The sequence below is a fragment of the Hyperolius riggenbachi genome, chromosome 1 (assembly GCF_040937935.1).
Source record: "Hyperolius riggenbachi isolate aHypRig1 chromosome 1, aHypRig1.pri, whole genome shotgun sequence".
Taxonomy (NCBI): Eukaryota; Metazoa; Chordata; class Amphibia; order Anura; family Hyperoliidae; genus Hyperolius; species Hyperolius riggenbachi.
This window is the reverse complement of record NC_090646.1, coordinates 108,241,947-108,255,735: the sequence shown is the minus strand read 5'-3', so window position 1 is coordinate 108,255,735 and position 13,789 is coordinate 108,241,947. Positions and strand designations below refer to the sequence as shown.

Here is a 13,789-nt window from a genome sequence, read left to right as displayed (position 1 = left end):
TCCCCAGTACAGCGCTGCTGCAGATCGCAGTGCTGTACAAAGCAATTAGACGGCAAAACCGCAATCGCAGCTTGAAGACTGAAGGCGGGGCGGAGCTCCGCCCCAGAGCAGGAGATGCGCGCGATCTCCTGCTAGCCCCATAGACAACCATTCACGCCAATGGGCGTGGAGCGGTCCTGGAGCTGCCACACTGCTCACGCCTATTGGTGTGGAGCAGTCGGCAAGGGGTTAATGGGAGCCTGAAACCAAATTTAAAAAAAACAAAACAGATTCTTACCTAAGCAGGGTAAAGGTTCTGGGACCTATAGAGCCTTCCCATTCTTCTCCTCATCCTATTGGTCCGTCATTCCTGCGCTGGCTCCCCCGTTAGCAGTCTCTAACCCATCGGTCAGAAACTGCTCTCTTCCACTGTGGGTGGGCTTCAGAAATCTTTAGGACAGAGCACTCGGGATCCCAAAGACTGCTGGAGCCTCCCACGGCGGGAGATTTAATCGGAGGAGCCTGTGGGGGGACGAGGGGATGAGGAGAGGAACGGCAAGGCTTTATAGGACCCCAGAGCCTTCCCTCTCCTTAGGTAAGTATCGGTTTAATTTTTTGTTTCGTTTTTTGGGGGGCTTCAGATTTACTTTAAAGTTCAAATTGCAATCTTTTGTGAGCATGGCATTTGCACTCTGGAGTACAAACTTCCTAGAAGTTCCTATTTTGCTGCAAGAGTAATTACCTGCACAGAACTGGAACCTTCGTTATTCCTTTATAATTCAGTAATCCATAGCAAGTTTTTAGACTCGTACATTTAAAAAGGGCTCCTGATATAGACAAAGTCAGATTCAGCTACAAAGGGCGCCTGGTGTATCCCATATGCCAAATTCAACTACAAAGGGCACCTGGTTCAGTCCATATGCCAAATTCAATTACAAAGGGCGCCTGGTGTAGGCGAAATGTCAGTTTCAGCTACAAAGGGTGCCCGGTGTAGCCCATATGCCAAATTCAACTATAAAGGTTGCCTGGTGTAGCCCATATGCCAAATTCGGCAAAAAAGGGCGCCTGGTGTAGCCTATATGCCAATTTTTTTTTTTTTTTTATTTTCATGAAGGAGTCCGCACACAAACCGTAGAAGCAATAAACGTGAAGTATTTATTCTCCCATCACATACATGTGCAGACACGGTCTGACCTGCTTAGGTCGACGCACGTTTCGGGGCCACGCAGGGTCCCCTTTGTCAATACAGATAGCAGATAAGACATACACCTTGTCAAACCAGTATACAACTATAGATATACCCCCTAATCCTTTTGGAACAACCCCTGGGCGGTTTCATCAATCACAAAGCTGTTACAATTCAAAATAGCTGTTGCAATTCAAACATGTCTATTTGCAATTCAATTGCATTGCCTGAATGTCAATAGGTCTACCGACCTGTCAATCAATCTTATGATACTCCGATGGGTGGTTCCATCAATCACAAAACTGTTACAGTTCAAATAGCTGTTACAATTCAAAAATGTCTATTTGCAATTCAATTGCATTGCCTTAATGTCAATAGGTCTATCAGCCTGTCAATCAATCCTATGACACTCCGATGCACTGCATGTCCCAGCATGGTGTTCACATGAAACAGCATATCCAACCAACCTATCCTTGCTTTGGAAGGTGTGACCACCTCCCTGGTAATCATGTATGTGACTATGTGTAGCCGAACGCGTCTCGCGCGTTCGCATGGCCCGCCCCTGTTGCCATAGCAATCTCTAAGGGGATGCGACCGTTACGTCGCATTGTGGGCTATGTCGCATGTACACAATTGACGTGCGATGCGTCACAATGTACGCATGACGCCATACGATGCGTCGCAATGTACGCATCGCGTTATGCGATGCGCCACAATATGAGACAAAGTGCAGGTACGAAATTAACATGTAATGCGTCACAGTGTGCGCTTGACGTCGTATGATGCGTCGTAACGTACGCATCGCGTCACGCATCTCCAGGGTAACCAGCAAGGATGGTCATATGCGCATATATCAACCCATAATGCGCAACATTCTCTTTCAGGCTATCATGGGACAGGCTGGGGGAGGTCCCTCAAGGAACTCACATGCTGCCCACCCGTTACCATGGTGCTGTTACATAAACACGCTAAAAAAAAATGGTAATATTACCCAGTATGTAAAGCTGTTCATGCTAAGTTTTTGAACCACTGCCACAGCACAGCAAAGCCTAAAGTAAATGGATATGTGTTACATACCACCCAGATTGACAACGCAGTCCTCGAAGAGCCAGGACCGATGTACTCGGATGTTGAGAATAGGGGTAATCATGGATTAGTGAAGTGCACGTGATAATCCCTATTAAATAAAAAAACATATAAATTACACATTAAAAGTTAAAAACAATCTGTTGCAACAAAATATGAAAAGACTATAATACACCAAAATAAGAGTTAGGTCACCTCATCGCTCACCTAAAAAACATGCCAGACCACTGTTACTATTGAGGCCCATCGGTTTTACCGTATTTAATGTGAAGATCCTGTTCCCCCCCCCCTCTTCTGGGGGCCAGTACTTGTTCAATCGCCATGCCCCTTAGACACTGCACAATGTGTTTTGCTTCTACGGTTTGTGTGCGGACTCCTTCATGAAAATTGCTTGCACATTGCCTGGGGGTCCAGCACCATCCTACCTACCGACATGTGTGCGATCCTTGTATTGGAGATTATATGCCAAATTTTGGCTACTAAGGGCGCCTGGTGTAGCCCATATGCCAAATTTGGCTACTAAGGGCGCCTGGTGTATCCCATATGCCAAATTCAAATACAAAGGGCACCTGGTTTAGTCCATATGCCAAATTCAATTACAAAGGGCGCCTGGTGTAGGCGAAATGTCAGTTTCAGCTACAAAGGGTGCCCGGTATAGCCCATATGCCAAATTCAACTATAAAGGTTGCCTGGTGTAGCCCATATGCCAAATTTGGCTACTAAGGGTGCCTGGTGTAGCCCATATGTCAAATTTGGCTACAAGGGGTGCCTGTGTAGCCGGAAAGCTAGTTTTAGTTTATAAAAAGGATGTTGTTATAGGCAAAATTTGTTGGGCTATAAAAGGGCTCTGGATATAGCTGAGAAAAAGTGATTACTATGACCGAACGTCTCCCTACTCTCACACAGTGGTGGTGGTACCTAACCCGAAGACCCCCGTGGTGAATTACTATGACCTAACTTCTCCCTACTCTCACACAGAACCCTCCCCTGGTGGTGCCTTACCCTTAGACCCCCCCTCCCCCCTAGTGGTACCTAATCCTAACAACCCCCAGCACCCCGGCCTCACTGAATCAGAAATCTCCGCTATAAATGGCACCCTTTTGTAGCAGAATCAAAAACCTTGTAGCCAAATTAAAAATTTCGGCTACAAAGGGGCGCCCTTTTATAGTTGAATCAAAAACCGTGTAGCAGACAGAAAACTCGGGATCCCTTTCCACCACCTTGTAGCCCATATTTGCAGAAATAACATAGAAGTCTATGGAGGAGCCCTTTTAATACAGATGGCTCAGGAGCCCTTTTCAACTGACTCCTTTTACACTCTCACCTTTCTATCAGAAACCTATAAGATAGGAGTTCTCTGTGACTGACATTTACATGGTGAGTTACCCCAAACAAGAGGGCACTGGCAGACCAAAAATAAAGACTGTGGTAGCATATGGTATACATGAAATATTCACAGTTAATAGTTCAAAATGTAGCTGATGTACAGAAAAAAGAATTCTTAACTAGTTCTCCAGAAAATAACGAAGATCACAAATTTATATGTAACAAATAGTTTCTTGACTTTTAATTTCAGTATTCTCCCAACATTGCACTGGAAGCGTATGTAATAAAGTCCGCACTCTTCACTGGAATGACGTGTGCAGTGTTTCAGAAGCTAGCTGCATCCGATCGTGCTGTGTTAGCAGAATTCGCAAGGAGAGACCCGGATGGAAACCTGGATAAGCAACTCAGTTTCAAGTGCAACGTGTCAAGTACCTTCAGCATGGTGGCATTAAAGGTAATGACTGCCCCAAACAAAGTACTCTACTGGTTTAATGCCCACCAGGGTGTTTATGTACAGCAGAAGGTCCTGAGGTGTTAAATGTAGGTTCCAGTGAATCCAGCAGGTGTTGTGTAAAACAACTTGAAGCCAACATGAACTAAAAATAAACTTCTGTAATCCTTTATAGAACTTTGTAGTACTAGGACTATGAAGCTCAGATCAAAAAAGAATTGTGCACTTACAAATGTCAAAGGGGAAAAAATATTGATAAATACAATTCTGTACCACAGATAGTTAAAAAAAACATGCAAGTGAAGCAAAACTACAATAATTAACAAGGTCTATAAATAAAGACATACGCTAACTAAAAGCATGTATGTTAATGAATGTCTTCCTAGCTGCTGGTGTTCTAGTGGCATTCATGTAAAAAGGCATCTGGAAAAAAAGGGTGCGGGGGATTGCCGCTAGTAGAAGATCAGTAAAATTACCAATATTCTACTACTAGTCCCAATAGTAAAATATAGGTAATCTTTACAGATATTTTACTATTTCTTAACCTAACCCTACTCTTACACAGAACCCTCCCTCTACTGATGCCCAATCCTAAGACCTCCCTCTACCTATGTTAACCCTACGACCTCCCTCTACGGATGCCTAACCCTACGACCTCCCTCTACGGATGCCTAACCCTAAGACCTATCTCTACCAATGCCTAACCCTAAGACCTCCCTCTACCTATGTCTAACCCTAAGACTTCCCTTTACCGATGCCTAACCCTAATGCTGGGTACACATGTTGCGATTTCCCGCTCGATCACAAGCTCGATCCTGGTCGATCCATTATTTCCGACATGTTCGATCGTGTCTCCATCGATACAGCCGTCGATTTACTCATGTTAAGTACGCAAAATTGATGGCTGTATCGATCGAAACCCGATTGAACATGCCGGAAATAATCGTTTGACCAGGATCGATCGAGCGAGAAATCTCACCGTGCGTACTTAGCATTAGACCCCCGTCTACCGATGCCCAACCCTAAGGGCGCAATTCCACTAGAGCGGCGCGCGTCTGCGAGACTCGAGCCGGCTCTTCCGGGTCTGCGGGGAAAGCACACGAATCCCATCAGCCGTGCCATGCACGGCTATGGGATCCACAGCCCCCCGCGCCGATTCGGATGGAAAAGCCGGCCGAATCGCTAGCGGAAGCGATTCGGCCAGCGTTACCATTGCACCCTATGGCAGAGTTTCCCCGCACTATCCGCCTGCAGGGAAACTCTGCAGATTAGCGGCGGCTTCCGCTCAAGTAGAAACGCGCCCTAAGACCTCACTTTACTGATGCCTGAAATTAAAGGAGGAGTCAGGTTAAAAAAAAAAAAAAGCTTTACTCACCTGGGGCTTTCTCCAGCCCCTTGCAGCCGACTGCCCCACGCTGACCTCTCCACCGCCATCGCGGTCTCCCCGCACGGTGCAGAGGCTGAGGTCCTTACTGCGCCTGAGTGAAGTGCACTGTCAATCATGGCCGCGTTGCCCGAAGCGTACTGCGCAGCAGCAGAACTACTGCACCTGCACAGTACGCCGCTGGCAACGTGGCCATGATTGACAGCGGCGCTTTACGCAGGCACAGTAAGGACGACCTCGAGGTTGGCCTCTGCACCGTGCAGAGAGCCTGGGCCGGCGAGAGCGGAGCGGTCAGCGTGGGGCAGTCGGCTGCTAGGGGCTGGAGAAAGCCCAAGGTGATCACGTAAAGCTTTTTCTTTGTTTTGCCTGATGACTCCTTTAAAGAGACTCTGTAACAAAATTTGCAGCCTTATTTCTTCTATCCTATACCTGTTCTAATGTGGTCTGTCTTACTGCAGCCTTTCCTAGTTGCACAGTGGCTGTATTATCTCTGTTATATAATCTAATCTTTTTTCCTTTGACGGCTTTGTCGAGCTCAGGCACTCAGGCAGGAATGTGCTGCTCTGCTTGTGATAGGTACAAGCTATACACACCCTCTCCACGCCCCCTGCAGGCCCTGTATGAGTCAGACTGAGCTTCTCTCAGCCTATAACATGCTGGTTAGCAGACATGTTTTTTGTTTGTAAACACTGCCTAAAACTGGCAATTACAAGCCAGGATTGCAGCAGGGAGTGGCAGAAACAGCACAGAGGGGCCCAGGAGAACATAATGAATAGAATGGTATGCTTTTTATTGTAAGAATTTTAAGTACAGATTCTCTTTAAGACTTTCCTCTACCTATGACTTCCCATTAACCCCCCCCCCACCACCCCAGCACTTAACACCCTCCTCAGAATTTCAACCTGAGAATGATTATAAAGGCCAGTTCCACTCAAAATCATTTTACTTTTCCCTGTAATCCAGTAAAGATCTGACCCATTAAATTTGGCTTTTCCTTCATCTTTCCCCCACCGGTACTCTCTTGGCTATCATCTGCTCACCCAACACCTCCGAGCCTGGTCAACCCATTCATGTACAGAGAGACTCTATATAGGACAAGAGGTTAGCATGACTAATTTTTAAATATTTGTCAAAATCTGATAAAATATGGCACAGGGTCCATGAAGGCAAAGATTCTATTTATAGCTAATAGATAATCTTTCTGCAGAGGTTGGAAATGTGCACAGAACTAATGAATATGTGTTGAATTGAAATATATATGAAACAATAAAACAGAGTGATATCATTACGCTCCAGCTGCAAATCTTAAGGCTCATTATCTGCCCGACTCCTGGGATTGGTCCGGCCCTAGATTGCACTTCTCACTGTGATTTATGCTGTTCGGAGTGTTAGGAAGGCTGAATACATTGCAGTGCAGCAATGACAGTATTCCATTCTCTACAGGGGAATAATTACCACTTTGTGATATGTGTGTGTGATATCATGCGTTTCTCTTCTCGGCCAAAGCAGCTACATTATTAGTTGTCTATTCTGCGTACATGAATTTCAGGTGCCATGGAAAATTGGGCACAGGAACAGTGCCGATAGTAGAATATCTGTAAATTTACGGATTCTCTACTATGTAGTGTGTTAATTTTTGTTAGTAAAATACTGGAATTACTACCGATATTTTGCTATAGCTAAAGCTAACCCTACTCTCTCACACTGAAGCCCTCTACTACCAATGCCCAACATTACGAAAAGTCGTGCGCTATCGCCAACGACTTGCGGAATGGTCCAGCCCATTACTGTCAGTCCTGTGTAGAATAAAACAAAATACCTTTCCTTTTGCTCTTCTCACTGGAAGCAAAAGCCCCTCACCCACATCCTGTGTCAGGTCAGAAAAGAATTTCACACGTGGCCGACCCCCTAGGCAGAGCCATTTGGCTGCACAGCTCATGTCCCAGAAACTAGCTCCAACCAGTAAGATAAGAGATTCCCTCCAAAATCATACAATCAAACAAAGAGAACTATGTATTTGTAATTCAAAATAGCCTTGTTGCAGAACGACAAAAAACACATTTTCTGATACCTAGAAATCAGTTCTATCATTCACCTGAACTACAATTTTCTAACTGTCAGGAATCCGTAAGAAAACCACTTTATCCGGCCTGCGTAGAGCGAATGCAATAGAATAGGCATGTATAGCCTCGTTTGATACAGGGTCGCAGGCCGCTTATGAATATAGTCTCGGATTTGCGATGCGCCAATCTGGGGCGCAATCACACAGATTATTAATAATTGGTACATTTTTCCTGCTCTGAGTCTGGGGGTGGCAACCTTGCTGCCAGGAGATAACCCTACCTTAAACACACCTACTTTCCAGGTAATGACAGCCCAAAACTCAGGTCCTATAAAAGTGGGGCAGGACCAAACCCGCCCAGTTCTCCAAATTCCATCGACCAGGAAAGTCCATGCAGGCGTTTAAGGAGAGCCGACGCCTGCTGTGTTCAAGGACCCTTAAAGGGAAGGTTCAGGGACTAGCTAAAAAAAATAAAAATCCATTTCCACTTACCTGGGGCTTCCTCTAGCCCGTGGCAGGCAGGAGGTGCCCTCGGCGCCGCTCCGCAGGCTCCCGGTGGTCTCCGGTGGCCGACCCGACCTGGCCAGGCCGGCGGCCAGGTCGGGCCTCTTCTGCGCTCCATGGTGCGTTCCACGCCGGCGCGCTGACGTCATCGGACGTCCTCCGGGTTGTACTGCGCAGGCTCAGAACTACTGAGCCTGCGCAGTACAGCCCGGAGGACGTCCGATGATGTCAGCGCGCCGGCGTGGAACGCACCATGGAGCGCAGAAGAGGCCCGACCTGGCCGCCGGTCGGGTCGGCCACCGGAGACCACCGGGAGCCTGCGGAGCGGCGCCGAGGGCACCTCCTGCCTGCCACGGGCTGGAGGAAGCCCCAGGTAAGTGGAAATGGATTTTTATTTTTTTTAGCTAGTCCCTGAACCTTCCCTTTAACATTAGTGCCTACTTTTAAACTGGACTCTTTTCTTCATTCTTCAAATGGACTGCTCAGCATAACTACAGTAAGAACTTTCTGATTTATTCCTGTTATTTTAAGCTTTGTGTCTGTGTTAATCTGTGTAAATGGATGTAATGCATTTTTATTATTAAACGTTTTAAAAATCGTTTAGCGGTTATGACCTGTTGCTGAACATACACAATCATACCTATTCTCCTGAAATCGCTACCCTGTGTTTAATAGAAGTGTGCCTTTATAACCCGTATGCGAGAACCCGGCCCAGATATAAAGATCTGACCCAGGTTCCAGCATACTGCTAAGGGTTAATATAGCGTTCTCGAAGTCCTAGTATAATTACAGTAGCGGGCTGTGTAGCCCGCTTGGTGGCAGATCTTTGAATTGTATGTGTGAGGTGAGTCCTTTGTTGTCTGAACGCTCCCTCCGCGAGTCAGTTCATCAAATTGCGGAGTCGGGTTACCCTTCGTGATGAACAAAATGACCGTGTAAGAGGATTTCTGACGCTGATTGATTGACCCCATCCGCAGACCGGCCTTGTCTGTGACAGAGGGATCTATCTAATAGTTGATCAGGTAACTTTGCGGCTGATCGACCATCCGATTAGCTAATTATCGAATCAGATGCAAATCCGTGCAGCCAAAAACATGCCTGATCAGTCAGACATGCTGCAAGATGTAGGGCCAACTTGCTTGATTGGGATGCTGTAACGGCATGTGATATTGGGACGAGTAACGAACATGGTTGAATAACCTCCCACCACCCCTTTCCCCCCCACCCCCAGCGCTGTCCTCCCTAATGTAAAATGTTCCCCGTACCTGGTGAAGTATACTGCTCTAGGGGGGGAGCCTTTCACATTAGGGGGGACAGTGTGGGATGCAATGTCACAAGGCCGGTTCCTGAAAGATTGCATACTGAAATCGATCAGGAATCGGCCTGTGGTATATGGGCAGACAATTGAACTGTTTCCGATCAGAGAGAGATCTGTCTTTTGGATGATCTGCCCATAGATCGAGTGAGGTTTGGTCACCTTAGGCAAACTAAGAATGGTAACTTGAATAGAATATGACAAAGTTTACTACTGATGTTCCTCAGTCCAGCTTACGGTTCACTTGTGTGAAATGTGTATTGTTTGTTGTGTCTCATCAGAACACTGTGGTGGAAGCGTCTATCCAGCTGCCGGCTGCTCTGTTTGGGACCAGAGAGAAGCGAGAGAGGAGAGCAGTGGAGGAGTCTGTATACAAGCTGCAGCTGATTGCATTCCGGAATGGAAAGCTTTTCCCTGTCACTGGAAATTCCACACACCTCGCTGATGATGGAAAGAGACGTTCTGTGGTGACTCCAGTCATTCTGGCCAAATTAGGTTTGTACAGAGCTGTGTGTGCCTTCACTTCCCAGATTCCCTTATAACGAACGTGCTGTGCTGCAGGGGGGGCAGAATTCAGTCCAGTAGCATCAGAGCAGACTTCTGAACGGACTACAGATAGAAGGGAAGAGCATGTCCTGCGGGAGTCTCAGGTATTTGTGTCAGTGTCTTGTGGTCTTTCAAGTTTGTGATGCCCTGTAGACAGTCTAGTAGCAATAGGGGGTGCAGAGGTTGCAACCGTTCTGGGGCCCCTGAACCAGCGGGGCCCACTAAGGACCCACCTTTATCTTATTCGCTTTTCATTGGTGCTATGCTGATAATGAACACCTCTATATGTGCATTGCATAGTAGTAATCCTTAAACTGTAGCAAGAGGGCTATGGAGGCTGCCATATGTATTTCCTTTTAAGCAATACCAGTTGCCTGGCTGTCCTGCTGATCCTCTGCAGCTAATACTTTCAGTCATAGACACTGAACAAGCATGCAGCAGATCAGGTGTTTCTGACATTGTCAGATCTGACCAGATTAGCTGCATGCTTGTTTCTGGTGTGAATCAGACACTACTGCAGCCAAATAGATCAGCAGGACTGCCAGGCAACTGGTATTGTCTAACAGGTAATAAATATGGCAGCCTCCATATTCTTCTCACTTTAGTTGTCCTTTAACAAACGGTTTCCTTACTCTGATTATAGCTCTCTGACGCTGCAGCTGTCCTTGGTAGGTTTTGGGGCTCCATATCAATAGAGTGCTTGGGGCCCCATGTAAAACTTGCACCGGGGCCCTAAATGCCTAAGTTACACCACTGCATGTAGATCTTAGTAAAAACAATGTCTTGTCTTGTAATCTGAAGGTCCCTAAAAGCTAGGTGTGCATGGGTTGATAACCGCCTGATATGCCAAGCCAATCAGTCCCTCCCCAACTGGTATCCAATCTGATAGTGATGAATTTATGCACACATACGACAAATTCAGTCTTGGTAGATGTCATCAGGACAGGACACATCATGCGTGGATTGAAATGCAAATGTTGTACTGATAAATGCAGAGCTTGCTATAGGACCATCAGTCTGCCACCCCTCCTGCACCCAAAGTGTGGAGATCTTCCAGCACTTGCAGTCATACCTTAGATCCATAAACTGTTCAGTGTTGATTGAAAGTGAATTGATTGGATATGTAGGGGCAAGAGATGTTCGGAAGATTTGATCAGTGATTGATTTGGCTGGAAACGTTGAATGTATGGCCATCTTAAAGGACACTTGAAGTGAGAGGGATATGGAGGCTGCCATATTTATTTCCTTTTAAATAATACCAATTGCCTGGCTGTCCTGCTCATCAAGCATGCATGTAATCGTGTCAGATCTGACAATGTCAGAAACACCTGATCTGTTGCATGCTTGTTCAGTGTCTATGGCTAAAAAATATCAGAGGCAGAGGATCAGTAGGCTAGCCAGGCAACATATGGCATCCTCCATATCGCTCTAGCTTCAATTGTCCTTAAGACAGAATTTGGGATCACATAGTATGTGTGTGCACCTGTTTTTGGATACGTATAACCTTGTGTTATTTTTGTTTGTTTTCAGATGGTCTGAATAGAAGCATTCCGAGAGTCCCGGTAAACGTCACCCTGCGGCGCATCGCTCATGGGAAGGACCCTGTAGCTGCTCAGTGGGATTTTGACCTACTTAACGGACAAGGTGGCTGGAAATCCGAAGGCTGCCAAATAATTGCATCAGATGATAACGTGACAACAGTCCAGTGCGACTCTCTCAGCAACTATGCAGTATTAATGGTAGGATGTGAGGCTCTTTACAGCCGCCGTAGCTAATCCATAGTGACTTTCTCATTTACTCATCTGTATACACATTGTATAGTGAAAAAATAGATCTGGAGTAAATCCCCATAAAATGTGCCATGTATGTATCCTATAATCTTGTGTTAAAGGGGCACTACAGCAATAAACTGTAAAATTTTAAATTATGTGCAAACATTTTTCCAGAGTAAAATGAGCCATAAATTACTTTTCTCCTATGTTGCTGTCACTTACAGTAGGTAGTAGAAATCTGACAGAAGTGACAGGTTTTGGACTAGTCCATCTTTTCATGGGGGATTCTCAGCAAGGCTTTTATTCTTTATAAAGATATTCCCTAAAAAGGATTTAAACAATAATGCTGGCCAGCTTCCCTGCTTGCTACACAGTTTTTGGGCAGTTGGACAGAACTGCCATTCACTAAGTGCTTTTTGAAAATTAAATATATCCCTGATAATCCCCTATAAAGAGATGGACTAGTCCACAACCTGTTGCTTTTGTCAGATTTCTACTAATTTTTCTCTGGAAAAAATGTACTTCTTATTTGTATATGTTTGCACATATTTTAAATTTTACAGTTTTTCGCTGTAGTGCCCCTTTAGGGTGACCATTAACAATCCCATTTCCCAATCAATCGACCCAATCAAATTTGGTTGGTGCCTGTAACTGGAGGCAGAAAATATTGCCAATAGCTGCCAATCACCATTCAAGGGTCTGTTTTCTCAGCAGAGATTTGACAGAACATGTCCAATAACCATGGCAACTTAGGTATTTATTTCTCTTTAGTTTGAGTTGATCTCATCCTTTATTTCACTTTTTTTTTTAGTTAATAAGTGACAAAAAGCTTAATGTGGTGTTTTGTATGAGTAGAACTATTGTCCTCATTATTTTCACTTGGTGCCACATCTTATTAGTGTGTTTTTTTGCTTTTATCATTGCTGCCTATGGGATTCATTATTACTTTCTCGTGAGTTATTGCCATACGGGTAGTATGGAGAAGCATTTGTGTCATTTCTAGTTTGCATTTTGCTTTTAGTTACTTCACTGCCAGGTCTCAATGTTAATTGCGATGTGTTTTTATTTCACAGGACTTGACAGGGACGGAACCGGACACCCACCCAGTGACTCTGCTACATCCAGTTGTGTATGCCTCTGCTGTGGTGTTACTGCTATGCTTACTGCTGCTTATTATCAGCTATTTGTACTTTCACAGGTAAGGGTCAGTCTGCTGTTGGCTTACATGACTTTTGGCAAGTGCTGCATCCTGACATCACTATTTTAAACCTAAGTCCATGATAATTAGATATTCATCATACTAACATCTGAAAAATGTAGAACAAATCTTCTCAACCAGGTGCTGATTTTGTAATTTTTTGAATCCTACAAGGAATGAATTGTAGTGTGCTTTGTATGGTTTGGAAAACAGATATGTAGCAATATTTTCTAATCACTGCTTTACACCGTAGGCATGGTCAGTGAGCCCCCCCCCCCCTCCCAAAAAATTACAAAAATGTGCCTAGGTAGATGATAATGTACTTATTTTCCCCGCGGTTAATGTTAATTTGGGCACTGGGAGAAGTTCAGAGATGACTTTACCCTGCTCTGGATAATTTAAACGATTGATGACCAAAGTTGCCTAATTTACTCCTTTGTCATATTTTGGGGTCTGGCTGTTGCTGGCACCAGAAATTGCAGTAATTTCACTGAAATTCCCTCTGTGCTGCTATAGCCGTAAATAACATTACGGTCTATGGCAGCGCCTCCATCAGGCGCTGCACAGTGCTGAGTAGGCGCTGACACGACTTGACTTGAAACGCCTAGTCCACAGGCTTCCCATCTCCTCATCGACTAGGGATCATTGAGATGCTAATAATATTTCTTTGCATTCAAAGTTCATGTAAATTATATGCAGCTTGAAATTGAACAAATAAAAATAGACAGGAAATTATTCTGATTGGTCCAAGTTCAAGCTGCATAACCTGTACATTAAATTTGAAATTTGAATGCAAGGAGAAATTGTTTGCATCTTAAAGGGATACTTAAGTCTGAGAAAAAAAATGACTCACCCGAGGCTCCCCTCAGCCTCCTGCAGCTGAACGGTGCCTTCGCCGTGTCCCTCCGATACACCTGTACTCGCCGGCGGCCACTTCCGGTTTGGCCGTCACCGGCCGACAGGCTGGGAACGCGGCTGAT

The 13,789-nt window shown here is 45.3% G+C and overlaps 1 protein-coding gene across 2 annotated transcripts in view; it reads left to right on the top strand.

Annotated features, from left to right (window-relative positions):
* The window catches only part of ADGRA3 (adhesion G protein-coupled receptor A3), a 99,475-nt gene that overhangs the window by 71,268 nt on the left and 14,418 nt on the right, over positions 1 to 13,789 (top strand). For both annotated transcript variants that reach the window (XM_068278087.1, XM_068278095.1), the window contains 4 exons: positions 3,828 to 4,031; positions 9,575 to 9,788; positions 11,370 to 11,578; positions 12,685 to 12,809. In XM_068278087.1, the coding sequence (XP_068134188.1) occupies positions 3,828 to 4,031; positions 9,575 to 9,788; positions 11,370 to 11,578; positions 12,685 to 12,809 (752 nt within the window). The remainder of the gene's footprint in view (positions 1 to 3,827; positions 4,032 to 9,574; positions 9,789 to 11,369; positions 11,579 to 12,684; positions 12,810 to 13,789) is intronic.